Consider the following 19116-nt stretch of genomic DNA (forward strand, 5'->3'; position numbering starts at 1 on the left):
CTGGCTGCCAGATTACTGCTTGTCCTCTCAACACCACTTTCAGCATTTCCACCAGTGGGTTACCTGCCCCATGCTGGCCTACGCACTGTGGCTTTTCTAAGAAAGAAGAAGAAGCTACATGTTTCTTTATGAATCTAATGTTTCTTTTAGCTATTAACACATATAAAGACCTATGTAGAAGTCTACAAATAGAACAGGCAAATGTTAAGATTAAATACTGAACATCTGCCTTCATGCAGTTGGCTAGATTTGTCACACATGACTGTGATTTGGTGTCTCTTTCCTCATCAATTAATTTTGTGTGCACAGATGCAACACAGGAAAACACAGCCCCACTGCGCCATCTCACAATTAGTGCTATAGTGGATTGGCATTAATTGACTGGAACATTAAACTGACCCCACAACACGCTTTTCCATCCACTGATTTCATTAGCGAATTAAAAAAACGATATTCAGCTATTTTTTTGAGAAGTACTGATAAAATGCAATAAAACAATAAAAGTAACAATCACAGACCGGTTTACCATACATGGATTAAACCCATCCTCGACTAAAAGAAAAATATCTACTACAAAATGTTTTTTGTCTAAAGACTGGCTTTAATGCAAGACTTGCAAACTGAGCCAAAAAGTATTAAACCTTACTTGCTGCCACCACCAATAACTGTGGATGTCTCCAGATTTCCAGAAATCCTCAATATAATATAATATATACATAGGAAATAGTGGTGTACTAGTGTAAAATATCTTTACCAGAAATGTGGTATTTGAAACTGTTTTTGTTCCCATGGTGGTTTTATCACATATCTTACCTCTTGTAGCAGGTCAGCCTGCTCGATGGCCTTCAGCACATTCTTTTTAGACGTCTCTTGAGCTTCTCCGCCCAGCAGGAATTCGTCCAGGATGAAGTAGGCCTTCTCAAAGTTAAAAATAATGTCCAGTTCACAAACCTGGTGAACAACATGCAACAACTTTAAACATTAATGAACAGCTCAACACGTGGCAATTATAACTAAGAATAATATTAAGAAGTCAGACATCACAAACGCACACTGCCAAAGTATTTATCCAACAGCTCCACATATCTGTGGATGATCTCCAGCGTGATGAGCTCGTTGTCCTGGTCCTCAATGGCACAGCAGAAATACAGGCTGGCATATCTGCAACACAGCGAGAAGCAAATTCACTTCAACTGAAAAAGTTCGTTCCCTGCTTACTCAGAATAATAATTCTAAGAAAGTTTCATATGGAAACTGTTGTTTTAATTACAATTGTCAAGTAGAAAAAGTCATCCCCATCAGCACAGTGGAGGCTGTTATTTTCATTCTAGGTATACATGTGCAATCATGTGAAATACTCAATCTTAAAGCTAAAATAGGAAAAACTACATAGTCGAAACAATATACAGGGTAGTACAACATGCATTGCATTTGCTGTGTGATTTATGGAGTCTATATTTCCTGCCAGAGTGCATGAAGGAGGCTGCTGTGTCCTTTAAATGTCTCAGGGTCTTCGATATAATCAAGAGAGGGCAAATATCTCCACAGCTGATGTCTCCAAAACTGCATGCCGTACACCCAAAAAAGATTACCATCACTACAGCCCAGAGAAAAAATAACATGAATTAGGTTTTGAGGTGAACTGTCCCTTTAAATAACAATCTTTCGTTGTGAAAACTACATCATCAAATAGCCAAAGCCAAGGAGCTGACTTCAGGCATTTGTAAAGCTGCGACAGACTCTCACAGTGATGTACTGTCTCCCATCACACTGAAATGGTGCTGAGAGGGCATTTCTCCATTATTATTAAGGCCTGCTGTTTACTGTGCACAGGGTATTCATTTAAAAGCCAGAAGCCGGATGCAGAAGGCTGAAACAGTTAAGCCCCATTCTGCCATAGTTCTTTATCCCTGATAATCCCTAAGGCACTAAGCATGTGATGATTGGCTAATAAAGGAGCTGGTCAGTTGATCCTCTGAAACCAGAGGAGCGGCAGGACACAATGGACGGGGCTGTAGATTTATAAAAAGACAAGTGTACAATACTCGTAGAGGTCACAGAGAACAGCAAGGCTGCTTATTAGCCAGGCTGTTTTCTGGTGGTGAATTCTTGATTGTTTCGAGCTGTTCTCTATCTTTGTCTACAGTTTGTGAAAATTAATGCAAGGTGTAGCCAAGCAGGAAGCACAAAGGGCTCGGTTTAGTCATTACAAAAGAGCAGTGAGACAGCATTTTTACTGGAGCTGACTCACTCCAGAAACAAGTCAACGCTTTAAAAAATAAGGCACACTCTGTGTAGAGAAGGCTCCCAAAGTAAAGAACATCTTTATGTTGCATTGGCAGCCTGATGGCACAGGTCCCCCTGTTGTATAAGTGGATTAGTCTTCAATAAGACATTTTTATAGAATGTTGCTTAACACTTAAGTAAGGGTTATATTAACATTTCACATGTGGCAGACAGTTCAGAGCCTTACTTGGAGCTACACTTTGAATTTCAATTTAGTCTGCTTTGGGAAAAATATCAGCATGACGACTTCTGCTGGCAAAGCATCCAATCACAGTTGACATGTAAGGAGAAGCCTTAAAGAAATTTATGGGAGAACTGTGAAACTGTAAAGATGGCAGCAGCCCAACATTCAAAGAGCCAATCAACATCAGAGCCTGGAAACATATTATCCAATCACGGTGCACTGACACATGCCCTCTATAGAGGTTTATGACAGTTTCAACTGTGCAGCAAGCAGTTTAAATCCTCCCTACTTGTTACTGTAAAGAGAACGTATCATAGAGAGTATAAAATATGGTAACAGCCACTGTGATGTCACCCCTGAGTTACTAAAGACCAGTTATCGAGCTTTGACTTGAGCGGTTTCACCATCTCCATTTTGGTGTACTGAAACCAGATGTAATGAGCGAGTGGTGGATGTGACTGTAAAATGCTGAATTACATGTGGTTAGCCAATGAACATATCCCAAATAGTCCTTCTTCTTGATTCTCAGATAGACCAAAAATGTCTTAATGTTTTATTCTGCATGAACTGAAACTAGTAAGAATCTAGTTTCTACCCAGAATCTATTTTATACCTTCAGGTATGAGCATAGACGGAATATCATGATCTAGAATTGTTCAGCACCCTGATAGCACGTGCAGAGAAGCTGTTCATGTTGGATTGAGCCATAATGAAGCAGAAAAGTCAAATACCTTCTCACATGCATAATACAAATGTAACTTGAAGCACTTTTATAAACCAAAAGCCCTTTTTTTATTTGACTGGTGATTCTATACGTGCAGTGTTTATGTCCAGTTAAACAACTAATGTGAAAATTGTAAATACAGGCTTCAAAATAACTCAAGTGTTAACAAACTGGACTATTAAGTGGCAAGACGTGCTTCTCAAAGGTTTTTGGTAAGAATCAGATTTACAAGTAGATTAGACCAAAATGAGTTTGCATAATTATGTCAGAATTATGTCATTTTAAGAATTTAGGTTGATAAAGCACAGTTTCAGCTCTCAGCTTTCTATTAAACTCAGTGAAGTTTTGGTCCTGGTTCAGCTCAAAAAAACAAAAATGCATGTGGAAGAATCAGTCATTTGTAAAAACTAATATTAAGCTTCATTATTTGCTTCTAATTTGCTCTGTTTCTCTGTCACATTTAAAGAAAATATGAAGATCAGTTTTAAACTGATGCTTGCAAGCATCTAAATTACTGTAAGCTGTGAGAAATTATACAGAGAAATTTTCAGTGTTACAAGTTACACGTCTACACACTGACAGGCTGTATGTTGATGCATTAGTGGCTGCACCTTATTAAAGCCTTTTTCTACAGCTGTATGCTCTGTGTCATTACAGATCCATGTTGTTGCTCAAAATTAGACATTTTTTTCTGCAAAGAAACTTTTAGCCAGAGCTAAACAATCTAGAAATCTGTCCCATGCATAAAAGAAAAGAAGACCAATTCTATTTACATTATACATGCTCCCTTTCAGCAGTATACTTAGAAGGTATAGCATACATTTTCATTGCTATGCAGATGATACCCAGCTTTATCTATCCTTGAAGCCACATACCACACACAGCAATTACTTAAAATATAGGAATCTCTTAAAGATATTTATGGCATTTCATTTCCTGCTTCTAAATTCAGATAAAAATGAGGTCACTGTGCTTAGCTCTAAAAATATTATCTAACCAGATGCTTACTCTGGATAGCATTACCGTGAACTCGACTAACACTGTGAGGGATGTCGGAGTCATTTTTGGCCAGGATATGTCATTCAATGTGCATACTAAACAAAAAGGTAGGACCGCTTTCTTGCAATTGCACAATATTGCTAAAATTAGAAACATCTGTATCAGAGTGATGCTGAAAAACTAGTTCTTGTATTTATTACTTCTGGACTGGACTACTGTTAATTCATTATTATTAGGCTGTCCTAAATAATCCTCAAAAAGGCTTCAGTTGATCCAGAATTCTGTAGTGAGAGCACTGACATATGTCTATGTTTGCCTTCATTTTATTGGCTCCCTGTTAAATCTAGAATCATTTAATCTCTTTCTCATCACATGCAAGGTCTTGAATAATCAAGCCCCATCTTATCTTTAAGACAACCAAATAGAGCACTTTGCACTTGGACTACTGGGGCTAACTTGTCATTCATATGTTATTTAAAAGTAGAATGGGAGGCAGACCTTCCAGCATTTCTGTGGAACTAGCTCCACTCACCTTCCATTCACTTCTTTTCAGTCTCTGCATTTAATCATTAGCTGTTATTAATCTCTGGCTCTCCTCCACAGCGTGTCTTTTGTCCTGTCTCCCTCCCTCCCTTTGGGAAAATTACCCAACAGTTCACATTATCTACAAACTAAGCAAACACGTTCCCGGTAAGTTTATGATCTTGGTCACTGTTTTTAGAGCTTCTTCGTACCAACTTGATATTCATATTATAAATTATGGTCCCATTTAGAGTAAAATAGATGATGAAGCTGAACGTGCATTAGGCTGTGGCTATCATGTTGAGGGTAGAGTGACCAAAATACTAAACTCAAGGCTTCAAATCAGTTTCTACAAACTAACAGGCAATGTCACAGTGGCTATAACCATGAGATTTACTGCTATGCTTGGGATTATTGTCCTGTTGCACAATCCAATTTAAGACAAGCTTTAGCTGTCACACAGACGTCCTCACATTTGTCTCTAGAACAGATACAGAGGAGCTCATAGTCGACTCAATAACTGCAAGGTACCAAGATCCCGTGTCTCCAAAACAAGGCCATCAAACACCATGCATTTATACAGTCAATTCAATTTTGCGTGAAATTTTAGATTTTTTTCTTAAATTGTTACTTAGCACCACTGGCAATCCACCAGTATCATTTAAAGAAATGGCTTGCTAACAAGGCCTAATAACACACTGATAACTTAGTACTCCACCCTGTTCACATGTGGTCACTTCTGATTCCAAAAACCCAACACAGTGATGGTCAAAATCCTAGCAGCGGTCCTTCAAAATGTCCTAAACCAATGGGTGATATCACATTTGCTACATCTATCTTTTACATATAGACATGTAAAAAAATACTAAGAACTATTAACACTTAGTGAGAATTTAACTGATGACATAAACATCTGTGTGGTGGGGCAGTGGTTGCAAACTGATCAGCAGTTCTGGCGCTCTGTTAGTCCATCCCAGTGGGGTCACTCCGGTTCACAAGCAGTCTGCCTCCTTGTCCGTTGGCACAGCAACAGGATATAATGAGACTAAATTAATGCTCTTTCTTGTTGTAGTCTGAGTGCTGTCATGATGATGCCTTCATCTCTTTGGTAACACTCTCCTGATTCCCCAGCAGAGCCATGTCTATGAATGACGGGCCTATGAATTGCCCAGGGACGTGTGAAAATATTCTATTCTGAGGGCGTTCAACCAGAACACATTTTGTTCAGAATCAAGTCCAGTTCCTACCCACCTCTTGTACACAATTTTAAGGTCTCTCCACTCCAGAAAGCTGCACATTTTAGGCTTCCGTGCCAGGACTGTCTGTACCAACTCTCTGGTGATCTTCTTTTTCTCTTTATCAGACAAAGGCACGTACCATTTTTGGAGCCTAAGCTTGCCTTGTCGACTGAAAAGAAGCATGAACTGCATCTGAAATGAAGAGATGACACAAAAACAGAGGGGCTGTGAATAAAGACATGAGAGGAAGGAGTGGGTGGTTAAAGACATCTGCACAAAGAGACACAAAAAAGGCATTCAAAAAAGAAATTCACGGCACTTTTTATGTGATGTAACGTGCTGACAAGTTAATTTGAGTAAGTTATTACGGCAGTACAAAATGATGCCTAAAAATAATTTAATCAGGTCAATCAAATTTTTGAAAATGAATAATAAAGGACAACCAGTGCAAATTAGACAGTGAGTTGCTGTTTTTGGATGATCTGCTCCCATGTGTAAAAGATAAAAAGCCCGCTATAGATTATAACTTGACTGATACATGATTTTTTTTTAGACAAATACAGATACCGATATTTGACGATTTAAAACTCTCACACATAAGCAAATATTTTTTTTCCTTTCTGACATACAAAACCTAGACAGCTGTAACATGTATCAACTATTTCCCTAACATCTGTAACATGTATTTGTTTAATAATCCTTACTAAGACAGTATGACAGCATTGTTTAAAAAATAATCTTGTTTTAATTATCCCAAAGCTTGTGGATTACACCGTTACTCATAATAACACAGCTGAAGGGTGTTTCTGTGATCTCTTCTCTACTTTTTAAATTTTCATTTATAATCTATGATACATGCCAATACCAATATATCGGAAAATAGCTAACACCAGCCAACAATACCAGCCCTGCTGATATATCTGTTGGGCTCTATTATGAATTGTCAATCAATTATCAGCCCACCGAATTAGTGAGGTTGATGTTCAAAACTTTTGTCACTATCATTTTCTTGTTTCTTGAAAATTTTAAGAGAACGTGTTGACCCATCTTGTGGGCCAGATGAAAATACTGCACTTGGACAATGAAAACTAACTTATAGTAACAAATAATAAACTCTTAATTTTTTATTAACAATATTAAAGTTTAGAGTAGGGCTGCTCAATTAATCGAATTTTAATCTAGATTACGATCTGGGCTTTCAACGATCATTAAAAATGACTGAGCCGATTATTAGCACCTCCCTCGTGCTTTACTCTCGCGCTGCTCCGTGTGGCAAATCGAGCGCACCTCTCTGCGTTTCAAACACGCGTCACAACAATTAAGAGGACCCGAGGGAAGCTCGGAAAGCTAAGCAGAAGTTATTTGGAGAGGAGAGGATAATGGCTGCTGAAGAAAGAATGCCGTTGGTTGAAAAGAGAGGTGAAACGACTTCAGTGGTGTGGAAACATTATGGGTTCGCGGAGTCAGACGTGGATCAAATATTGTGCAGTATTTTCAAGTTCACTAAACATAGATGTTTACATTTTTCATTTATTTTTTATATTGCAAACATTTCCACTGTAATCAGTATTTGCACACTATTTTATATTATTTTTTGACAATCTTTAAAGCCATTATTCAATACATTGTTATTGTTAAATAAATATCGTCAAATAATCGAGATCCCAATTTCAGTGAAAATAATCGTGATTATCATTTTTGCCATAATTGAGCAGCCCTAGTTTAGAGTATTTTTTGTGAAAACACTCAATTTTAAAATTTTGTAATATAGACATAGTGATTAATTTGTCGCACATTGTTTTGAAGATGATGGTTAGTTTTGTAATAGACACTTTAGAATCTGTTTGCCTCTGGTAACCTAATAATGTATTTACTACCCTGTCATTTGCCAATGCATTGTATCCTGCAATCTTATTTTCAGTAGCTTCGATTGTTCATCTTGAAATAAGGAAGGTTTATCTTAGGTTTCTTAGGCCCTACCTACATCACGTCATGTTTTTGTTTGTTTTTTTGTTTTTCGTTTATCGTCTATGGTCATGACATTGCTGCAAGTCCTGTGTAAACAGTGCTTTAAAACCAACACAAAACCATTGTTGTACATTAATAATAATACTACTAATAATGATAATAATAATGATAATTTGCTTAATGTTTAAATATCTAGTCGAGTAGTTGTGTGCATCCCTTCACCTAAGTTAACAGGGAGCTTCAGACTACCCCAAACAGCTAAAACTGCAATAAAAGGACATTAAAATTGATCAAAGAAGTAAGTGTGGTAGTAACAGAGAAACCCAGTTCTCTATCAGAAAAAAGAGGAGTATCTATTGTCAGTTCTATTGGTATTCCATCCATCCATCCATCCATCCACTTTCTTTCGCTTATTTAAATCAGGATTTCAGGGAGGGGCTGGAGCCTAACCCAGTTGTCACTGGCTGAAAGGTTGGGCACACAACAGACAGGCTGCCAGTATACTGCAAGGATTTCTCTTGGTATTGGTAATACATTTAAATTAATTCAAATTCCGTTAAAAATACATGAAAAATAAGGATGGGAAGATGCACAACACTAAAAAGTTGACAAAGTGGCATGCCAAAAACAAGTGAGTAAATTATGAGTAAATAACAGAACAATAACACATCAACTCCAATTACTGTTGCATGTACACATTATAATGTATAAATAATTAGAAAAAAAAGCAGCAAAGCTTTGAATAACAGCTTTCCTGTCATAAAATGTGGTCCGCATATTGCTAAAGCACCATCATTTTATCTGACTGTAAATTTTGATTCGATATCAATCCCCTGGATTACTAAGAATGAGTCTTGGTATCGGTACAAAAAAAAAAAGCTATATCGATCGACCTCGACAGCCCTCCATCATGCCAACACTATTTTTACTTCAGTTTTAAATACAGGGTAAACAGCTGACGGAAAACAGAGCACCGGGCATGTTTTAAATTCACTAAATGCATTCAAACACATGCAACAGCACAGTTATTTTCACGGCCAAATTTTAAAGCCTTTTAAATCCATGTAGCCAAACCAGAAACATGACTGAAATCATCCCGTTTCAGCCGCTATGAACACAGACGAACGGAAGTACCGTTAACACCGTTATTCAGCGACTGCTACCTTTAGCACGTCCTGTTATCATAGAGCCTGTTAAAAAACCCACAGGTCACCGAGCGCGTTTGTACATTTTAATGGAAAAACAAAATTTCACACATTCAAAACTACTTACCTTGAATAATAACACTGTGTATCCCCCCCTCGGAAGAAATGAGCCACCCAACACCACCCCGAAACACGGCCAGTCTCTAACAACCTTTTGATTGGCCACTAGGGCGAACATGATGATTTTTATTGGCTGACACGTTTTTGTAGTCCCCGCCTTTGTCAACGCGCTAATTAGACAACATACAAATGATTGGCTGCTACGGAAAGCAATCAAACCACTCCGTCCCGCCCATTCAAACTTCATTACCTCAAACATCCGCTGAATGATTAAACAGAGACGGAACAACCTGAAGTGAGACTGAAATTATATGGAGAACTAAATCTAAAAAATAATTAAATATTTAAATTGATTACACTGAATCTATTACAAAATTAAAAATGTATTTTATTATTTAATATAATATATATATATACATTATATTCTTCTTATGTCTAAGTTTACCCTTCCTTGTCATTTTAATAGTTTCTGCTGGCCAAAAACTAAAAGACAAAAAGACAAAGGACCACAGTATGTTGCAAAAAATGTCTTTTTGGCTTTTTAAATTTTCCCTACACTATTTATTTTCTGCTTTTGCATGTTAATGATGACCCTTTCTGTGGATTTTTTACAGAGTTAAGTTTTTGCCTGCTGAAACACATCAGATCATTCACTAAACTCTTCAACAAACATTTTAATAGCAGTCTTGCTCCATTCCGACATACATTAAGTCTCCCATCTGAGTCAGTTTGGTTTGTGTGCTGCAGAGTGGCCATTCAGTCCACAACCTGTCAGGTGATGACACACCTGAGAGAACTTTTTCCACACTTAAAACTGAAATTCTGGGCAATTCAAGCTGCAGTGCTGAACTGAGCCTCGGTACTTACTGTTACCGTCGCTTTTTATTTGTCAGTTAAAACACACAAAAGCATTCTATAAGTATCTCATAAGAGTAAGGATACTGTGTATCAGGTTTAGCCAATAGCTAACTTTCATGTGCTGTAGAAGAATATGATATATGCAAAACCTAAAAAACATCTAGGCCAGCACTTACAAAAACATGCTGTAAAATCGGTAAATGAGATGAAAATGATGATGAAAGGATGGAAATGGATCTTAATTAAAAGCTGGTGTGTGTGTCACCTGAGGATCTGGCCTTAAAGGTGTTATAAACAAAGCTCTCCAAGACATTTTAATGGTAGAGGTGCAGGATTGCAAACTTTTTAAAGGGCAAAATGAACATCTGAATAGAAAATTAAGTTCTCAAAACAGAATACTTTGTGCTTACTTGGTGGGGAAACTGTTGTGGTTTCCTAACTGGAACTCTAGTGTGTCTATTTTACTTGGACAGCCAGCACTGATTGGGGATTTGAACGGATTAAAATCACTGCAAAGCTTCAATATTCTAGAAATAAGACTTTTGGAACAATCAACTTGCAGCATCTGCCACGTTCATCTTTTTGACCCACATTTAAACAACCAGCTTTTATAAGATTTCAGGCACCTTGGGGGCAACTTGTCATGTTGTAAATTATCAGCCAGATAACTGACAAAAACAAGCAGATGTGAGATTACATCCCATCTCTTCATGCTGGGATAACTCTGAATTGCAATAAGTAACTCTCAAACGTACAAAATTAAAATCTCCGCCTATATTTACAGCAGCCTTTTTAAACAAATTATTAAACTTGTACGTAGTGAGTTTTATGGATGATGGCAATTGTGGGTAACTGTGATCCATCCCAGTGTAAGTCAAACATATTAAATTAATATTAAAATGTTTGTGACTATTTCTGGTTTCTTTGAATTTAAAGTGAGTTTTTTGTCATAGACAAACCTGCTGCTTTCAGGCCTATTTGATCATATTTGTTTGTACCCAAACTGAATACCATTTCGCTGGTACTGGTCTCTGTCTAGATGGACAGTGGCTTACCTTCTAAAGCAGCCTTCATCTGGCACAGATAAATGAAAAAGTATATATATAATAAACACTAATGTGTGATGTATAATAGGACCATAAATGACCTTAGTGACAAAATTAGCTTTTTCACCTGGGTGTAAAACCTCAAAGACACCACTGCCATCACGAATGATGGCCACTTTTTATCGATGAGGTGATGACATTCAGTGCAAGAGCACCTGAGGGAGGTGTCTAAGGGCCAATAAGGAGCATTAGGTAAGGCCATCGCAGGCCTGTGGATTACAGTAATCCCATCCACTTGCAGTGGGTATCACACACATCTCATTTCAGCACAGCTGAAGAGGAAAGATGGAGATGCCTGCTTGTCGTGCTGCTGTGCTTTTCCTCCTGCTTCTCTCTCAGGGTAAGTCACTGTGCAGCTGATCCTGCCTTAAAATAATCGCAACAGTTATTGTGCTTTTATGATAATGCTAATGGTCCCACAAGTTATTAAAACAGCAGTGAGTAGTACTACACCAAAATGCTGCTGCTGCAAGTGAAATTATAAAGAGGGTACAAAGCATTTCCTTGGTGTTTCCTTCATGCAATCCTCAGATGCAATCCAATAATTCATAAGATTATTTGACATGGTACTTCTTTTAGGTCATTTTCTTTTTTCTTACACATTTTATTCTGTCATCTGCTCTTACATTTCATGCTTCTGTCGATGGGGTGTATAGCCCTGGTCACTGTTCAGTCAGAGGAGGTAAGAAAGAGTCTCAAAAAGGTCTAAAATGTGGTTTAACAGTCTTAAACTCTGAGAGCAAACTCTGGATTCATTCCACCATGTGTGATCTTCAGGAGGAGGAGGAGGCCATCCAGGAGCAGGACCTGCAGGAGGAGGACCAGCAGGTGATCGAAACCTGGAACACAAAAGCGAAAGCCTGCACCTGTGACTGCGAATCTGCACGCATCCCTGCTGTCATCCCACCTGTTCCCCCGACCTCGCTGCCACCGCCGCCACCATCTCAAAGTCACCTGCTGAACTGCATGCCAGGTGAGGACTCCACCTGTGTAGTCCTCTGTCTGTTTCACTTATACTCATGCTGAATGCCCTTTTTTAGGTTTTAAAAAGTGATTAATGGGATCCCCTTTATACGAAGGACACTAACTTGCAGGAGAAAGTCACACATGTGAAGATTAATGGTGGGCAGAGTTGTATCCTGTGGATCTTTATTTAACATCTGTGATGGATCAAACAGCTGATGGTAGCCGGCTGTGTCCTCATGTGCTTTCACGCTGCAGCGGTGCACAATCACCTCTCTGATCTTGCAATTTTTCAGCCTGTAAGATGAAAGAGGCTTGCACTGAAGGTTAAGAAATGAACAGCTGTGAAGAAGAAGCTTGCAAAGGCAAATGCTTTTCAGATAATCTCATTACCTGTGCTGGAATGTGACGAACAGATTAGGGAGCCCAAATAGGCCATGACCTTCACCTATGATACTAGCAAAGGAAGCACACATCAGAAAATGCCCCGATCATCTTCTTCTACCTCATCATGCAAGAGTTCTGATTAGCAAAGTTGGACTATTACAAGAGGAAAAGCTGGAAGAGGATACTCTGCTGCATTCTTAATGTCTTTAAAATGGAATAAACATTTCATTTCAGGCAGCTCTTCTATCACTTCTATCATCCGCTTTTCTGGCAGCTTCAAACCAATCCAGTCAGGGGTGAGAGGGAGTCATTTTCATCTGAAGTAACTGATATATTTTTTATTTCCTGAAGTCAATTTATCACCATGGAAAAAAGAAAGTAAACCCTGTTTCATTTCTTTGGTTTTACCAACTGGGAAAATCATCTGGTCCTTACCTGGTCTTAAACATTGGGTAAATAATACATCAGATGAACGACGACACATGACATATTCCACTGTGTCATTATTTATTGTGAAATTGCAGAAGCATTAACTTGAATAGCAATAACTTGAAATAATTGTTTTCCATATGACTTTATCATTCTGTCACATCACTGTGGAGGGATTTTGTTGCACATTTCTTCACAGCATTGCTTGATTTCATTCATTTATCCATAGCTCTGTTAAGGTGTAAAGCATTAAAGTGAGGCTGAGGTCTGGACTTTGACTCGGCCTTTGCAGCACCTTGATTCCTTGATAGAAATGCTGCTGGGCTTTAATCATTGCCCTGCCTCGTGACCCGGTCTTGCGCAAGTTTTAACTGTGGGGCACGTGACCTCACATCTGCCCCAGAATACTTTGGTATACAGAAGAGTTCACAGTCGACTCAATGGCTGCAAGGTGTCCTGGTCCTGTGGCTGCAAAACAAGTCCATTTCATCACATCTCCACAACAGTGCTGACAGCTGGTGTGAGATCTTTTTGCTGATTTGGTTTTCTGCAGATATACAGTCTTGTTGTTTTTTGACAATGTTAATCCAATATTTTAATATTTCATATTTCTAACATTTTATACTTTTTATTTATTTGTTTGTTTTTTGATGAGCTTAGCATAACAGTAATTTTGTTGTGCTTGCACAATGTCAGAAAGGTTGTTGGTACCTGTTGCTCACTGCTCGCCTTGCACTCACACGGGATAAGCAAAAGGCAAATAGTATAGCACAACCACTCCATACAGAACATAACGTAGCGTAGTGTCAAGACTGCAGTCAACACTTTACTTGACAAGTTGCTACCATGTGAACGTGTAATGTTAGTGCTTGGTCAAATCTACCCTGTGCTCAGGTTCAAAATATCAAGATGGCAATAAGTCATTTTTAACACAAAAATGATCCAATCACTGCATCCCAGCTCACTGGAAGTGTTTAGAAAGTTTATTAAGTGTTTATTTTCAGGAATTCATACAATTTAATGCCACAGTAAACTGTGAACGTTCCCGTTCCCAGAATGCCCATACCACAGACCACTGGGATTTGAATCTGGATCTGTGACCTCAGACCAAATCAGCTGCTCCAGTCAGGACCAGTACACCGGCTGGTACTCCTCCTGGATCCCTAACAAGGCTCGCCTTAACAACCAGGGCTTTGGGTGAGTCAAGGTGACCCCTTCTCCAGTTCGTGTCACACAGCGCACCCCAGATAAACAAATAACTGGGAATGTGAATCTTTGTTAGGTGCGCATGGCTGTCCAAATTCAACGACCAGTACCAGTGGATCCAGATCGACCTGAAGGAGGTGAGCGTGGTGTCTGGTATCCTCACCCAGGGCCGCTGCGACGCTGATGAGTGGATCACTAAATACAGCATCCAGTACCGCACTTTGGAAACTCTTAACTGGATCTACTACAAAGACCAGACTGGAAATAACAGGGTAGGTACACTAAACAGGAGTCACATATGAAAGTGTCATAATAACTGAGTACTGTGGGCTTTTTTACCATTTAAATTACCCCCAAAATTTCCACTTTCATTTTTACTTCAGCATTATTTCTTTGTAATTTGGAAAAACTGAGATCTATTATTGAAATTGCAATAATCTCAGGGTTTATATGTGCAGTTAAACGTCTTTACACTGAGAGAGAAGGGAGTTTCATTGGTCCACCTCACTTAAGATCAAAGTGAGCAGCATAAAGCTCACAATGTAAAATAAGTTTGAAATCCCTGGCCTACACCAATCAGTACACACTAAACTGTTCAAATATATCCAACAGAAAGGCTGTTGTGTTGTCATTTTATGTGGACCTGTTATGCTTTTCTGCTATATATATGGTGCTGCTTTAAGTCCTGGTGAATGATTTAGGAGATCACACATAGCTGCTGCTGAGTTTATTTGGCTTGTAAGCTGTCAAAAATATAGGAAAATATAGGATACTCCTAATATGGTCATATCATCCACACAGCTGTGCAACTCAAAGCTTCTGTTTAATGAGGAGCAGCTAATCAGAGTAAAGTTGAGTCAAAGGAAACTAAAATTGCTTGATTCATATAGTAGATGAACTGAGTGTTTGCACCATTAATATAAATAAGGATTACAGTACTTTGAACTGTGAAATCATGCAAAGCTATTCAAAGAATAAAACTATGGAGGTGGAAGTAATCATAGAAGGTCCTCTTTAAGAGCCTTTTCTGATTATTGTGTGTGTAAATGATACAAAATGAGCACACTGTATGTTTAAATGCTGTGTACTTTCTTCTTATTTAGGTCTTCTACGGAAACTCCGATCGCTCCTCCACGGTACAAAACCTGCTGCGCCCGCCTATTGTGGCTCGTTATATACGCCTGCTGCCGCTGGGCTGGCACACTCGCATCGCCATGAGGATGGAGCTGCTGATGTGCATGAACAAATGCTCCTGAAGTGTTTCTTACCTCACCGACCATCATTCCCCTGCCAACCCTGCCACTTGCCAAAAGGGGAATATTTGTGTAACATTGTAAGATCCTTTGATACAAGTCTAGTTTGTCCCCATTTGGTGAGGCTCACAGCTCTCTGGGCAGGTGGACATCTCTGGTGTCCTCTGATGGATTGTCTGTATTAAAGTTTCCAAAAGCGCATTGTGCTGTTACGTAAACACCAAAGTGTTCCAGCTCAAAATGAAATTTGTCACCTTCAATAAAGCAGTTATTAACTGCGTCAGGAAATAAAAAAGCTTCTACATGTTCAGAGTCAAATCAAACGGGCTTGTTTTATTTGAGATTTACTGTTACATATGTAAACATGAATAATCTAAAATCGTTAAGCATTCATCTGTGAGTTTATGCTGTCATGTAAATGCTCTGTTGGAAAAAAAAGCAGATAAACACTGACTATGCTACTAATTTGTGTCTGTAATAAAAGCACAAACTTAATACTTGATTTCATTTAAACAGTTGATAAACATCCTCTGTTATAAATATTACCAAACAAGTAGTCACACATCAGTATTAATATAATACACGGTGCTCCTTCAGCGAAACAATAATCCAAAGGGAGAAACGTATTGTGTCAAGTACAGAGTGTGCAGTCCTTACAGATGCACCACACACAATACGACACGGTCATGTCTGGGCTCAGCGTGTTACAGCAGGAGCCGGCTGGCCCCCCCCCCTCCCTCGTCTTTCAATATTCACACACTGCGCACACGAACATGAAAGTGAGGAAGAATTTACAGAGCAATATTGCTGAGCCACGTAGTCTCTTCAAAGTGCAACATTAAAAAGGTTAGGATGTATTTCTGCCAAGCTACTCTCATGGCACTTTATTTCCAACAGAAAAACAACGTTACAGTACAGATTCTGCCCCCCCGTTGCCTTTCCATTTTAAGATTTCTCCAAAGCTCATCCCAAGTGGTTCAGTGTGTGCAAACAGTTAAAAATACAGCAGTACAGTGATTCCCAACCAGTGCAAGGATGCTGCAGCTGAAAAAATATTACAGCTGTGGAAAGAAACGGGCGAACGGTTAATGTTAGAGGAAAGCCAACCTCAGTCAGAAAACAGGGGGGCGATGGAGAAATGGCTAAAGAAAGAAAAAGCCAGAGTACATCGATAATCGGCTTCAATTAAAAGAGAAAGAGAAGAAGAAAAGAAACTGTTGCAAAAAATAAAAAATATAACGGCTAAAGTTCAACTAACAGCTGGAACGGCTAATAGTGGAATAATGGTTGAACACAGAGAAATAGCTGAATGTGAAAAATAGTTCTTGGACCAATGAACAAAGTAGCTTAAAGTATTTAATAAATGGGAAAATAGCAGCTGGAAAACACTAGCTGAAAAAGCTGGAGCTTTTAAATGGATGGTTAGGTGGAAGTAATTAAAATAATGGATAAATAGTTGAAACAGCTAAGTCTAAACCCAAAACAAAATTATTATTTACCCTCAATAAACATGAAGTAATAATTTGGAGTAAAATGCAGCTGAAATTAATAAAATCAAAGGTTTAATTACTCATATAATTGATATTTAAGGAAAATGTGCTTGGTAGAAAAACCGAATGTATACAAATCAAGTAAATGGATGTCTGAATGGCAGAAACATCTGGTCAGTCAGTCAGTCTGGCTAAAAGGGTTACTAAAAGAGATGCCGTTCCATTATCCTAATATTGACAGTTTAAGTATATTAAACAAAGAAAACTTGTAACATCCACTTTTAAATATTGTAATGTGTGGTGTTAAATCGCTAACAGGTGGAGGAGAAACAGTGGTGCTTGGGTTATTTTCACAGGCTGGGAGTCATTGTACCGCATACACCCAGAATGGCTTATGTGTTCCTCTAACTGCTGTTACCTTCTAAAAAATAAAGAAATCTACATTTACAGCAGTTAAACTTTAAATGAGTTTTTTTGGGTGCATTTCTGCATGTTTTTAACTGGCCAGACAAGCAGAACCACTTGGAAGTTAAAAAAAAAAAAAAAATCAAACAACAGAGTCTTTATTGAATCCTGTAGTTTTCAGAGAAAAGCCATTTCCTTCATTATCAGCTGCAGATGTTTGTTGACGGTTGCTCAAAGCAGTGCAGAACATTTGAACACATTATAATTCATCCATAAGGGCACATTAATGCTCCTGCATCGCCTTTGTATAGATACACACTTTTTTAAACTGTGAGGTTTGCTCTATTTGTGTAACATTGGTTTATATTATGCAAATGGTCATTTACACATACAGTGCATGGAAAAGTCTAAATGTGCCTGATAACCTCAATCAGAAAACAGGAAGTGCAGTGCTTCGATATCTCCCACAGAGGGCGATGTAGGTTAGGCTTTCTGTTAGTTGATGGCACCGTAGTTTCTAAAATGGCTGCACTTAAGACGTAAAACCTAAAATCCTTTCAGAAAAAAGAAAGAAGGAAAAGAGCAATAAAACGTAAGCTTTTAGATTGTCAATTTCAGCTCAGAGAAACTGCACAGGTTATAGCTATATTTCAACACGGCTGCACTGGCTCGCAGTTGCACATTTGAGCGTCTGTAACCAGTCTGACAGAGCACATCCATAGGCAAGACAGCTTGGACAGAGAATTACAATCCTGGACGAGATGAACACGAGATACTGACATTACCAATCTCTATTGTAACAACTGATAAAACTGCATTTGCTTCGAATGCCTTAGATTAGTCTTAAATAATACTATGCAGTAAAATGTACTATATTTCTATATTTAATAGAAACAAAATACTTACACTTAAAATCTACACTTTATCTATCCATTTATATATATATACACTGAATTTGTAATATATTTACTTTATAATACAAATTATAATCAGAATTACATAGGTATTAATATAAAGTCTATCAAACATGGAAGCTTTAAAAAAATCTGGACGTAAAAAGGCTTTTGGCCTGTTTGCAAGCAGTGTTTGAACTGATGGTTTGGTGTGTGTGTTTGTGTGTGTGGCGGGGTGGAGCAGGTGTTACAGGAGGGAGGTGGTAACAGAGGAGTCTGACACACGCGTGAGAGCAGTGGGGCGCTGGAGATCACAGAGCTGTCTCTTTCAGGTCGTTGAGATTTGGCATACGAGATCTGGACGGGCGTCCGAAGCCGTGCCCGTTCTGGCCTCCTTTGATGCTCATTTGCTCCGGGTAGGGGTTGCCCTCGGGGCGGCCCAGGGCGGACGTGTGCCAGCCGGAATCCAGCTGTCCAGGCAGCGGGTACGCTGACTGTCGGGCCTTGAGCTGGGGCGTGCTGACCCCTGAGTGACCCCGGCTCTCGGTGAAACCACCTTGAGCAGAGGCTGAATTAGGCAGCGGCTGGTAGCGCATGTCAGAAGATGCGGTCTGGTTGGAGGATGAGGAGGAAAGGTGCAGGAGCTTGCGCAGCGACTTCAGCGGTTGGCTCTGAAAGACACGGCAGAACACAGAATATCAGAGGAAAGAAAAATTGCGCTCACAACGGGTTTAATCCCGTCGATGACGGACTATCAGTCCAGTCAGACCGTCTCTTATGATTACTGCAGTGAAGGGATTAAGGTGTGTCTTTGCTTTTATTAAACACCAACATCTGAGTCACTGCTTATTTGATTACTAAATCATCGTGAACGGACAGAAGAACCGGTAAAATTTAAAAGTCGTCAACTTATTTGGCTCAGAGTTATAATTCAGTTCTT

At 38.9% G+C, this 19116-nt stretch overlaps 3 protein-coding genes across 6 annotated transcripts in view; 1 reads left to right on the forward strand and 2 right to left on the reverse strand.

Moving 5' to 3' along the window:
- Positions 1-9300, reverse strand: part of LOC116331294 (AP-1 complex subunit sigma-2) — a 30197-nt gene extending 20897 nt beyond the window's left edge. For both annotated transcript variants that reach the window (XM_031753924.2, XM_031753926.2), the window contains exons 1-4: positions 9194-9300; positions 5967-6145; positions 1053-1161; positions 814-951 (exon numbers count right to left, since the gene is read on the reverse strand). In XM_031753924.2, the coding sequence (XP_031609784.1) occupies positions 814-951; positions 1053-1161; positions 5967-6145 (426 nt within the window). In that variant the 5' untranslated portion in view covers positions 9194-9300. The remainder of the gene's footprint in view (positions 1-813; positions 952-1052; positions 1162-5966; positions 6146-9193) is intronic.
- A 2117-nt stretch (positions 9301-11417) lies between these two features.
- Positions 11418-17425, forward strand: LOC116331157 (retinoschisin). Its single transcript, XM_031753757.2, has 6 exons — positions 11418-11490; positions 11807-11832; positions 11928-12123; positions 13985-14126; positions 14212-14407; positions 15239-17425. The coding sequence occupies exons 1-6, from the start codon at positions 11436-11438 to the stop codon at positions 15389-15391; spliced, it is 768 nt and encodes a 255-aa protein (XP_031609617.2). The 5' UTR covers positions 11418-11435; the 3' UTR covers positions 15392-17425.
- Positions 15702-19116, reverse strand: part of LOC116331105 (cyclin-dependent kinase-like 5) — a 49706-nt gene continuing 46291 nt past the window's right edge. For all 3 annotated transcript variants that reach the window (XM_031753672.2, XM_031753671.2, XM_039606850.1), the window contains one exon: positions 15702-18847. In XM_031753672.2, coding sequence (XP_031609532.1) covers positions 18488-18847 — 360 coding nt within the window. In that variant the 3' untranslated portion in view covers positions 15702-18487. The remainder of the gene's footprint in view (positions 18848-19116) is intronic.

Source organism: Oreochromis aureus, linkage group 23 (genome assembly GCF_013358895.1).
Source record: "Oreochromis aureus strain Israel breed Guangdong linkage group 23, ZZ_aureus, whole genome shotgun sequence".
NCBI classification, from domain to species: Eukaryota; Metazoa; Chordata; class Actinopteri; order Cichliformes; family Cichlidae; genus Oreochromis; species Oreochromis aureus.

What these genes read in the sequence shown, in the direction of transcription:
- LOC116331157 (XM_031753757.2), top strand. Translation starts at nt 11,436, where the DNA reads ATGGAGATGCCTGCTTGTCGTGCTGCTGTGCTTTTCCTCCTGCTTCTC. An exon ending in CTTAACAACCAGGGCTTTGG is followed by an intron (nt 14,127 to 14,211) that starts GTGAGTCAAGGT and finishes AATCTTTGTTAG; the next exon opens with GTGCGCATGGCTGTCCAAAT. An exon ending in ACCAGACTGGAAATAACAGG is followed by an intron (nt 14,408 to 15,238) that starts GTAGGTACACTA and finishes CTTCTTATTTAG; the next exon opens with GTCTTCTACGGAAACTCCGA.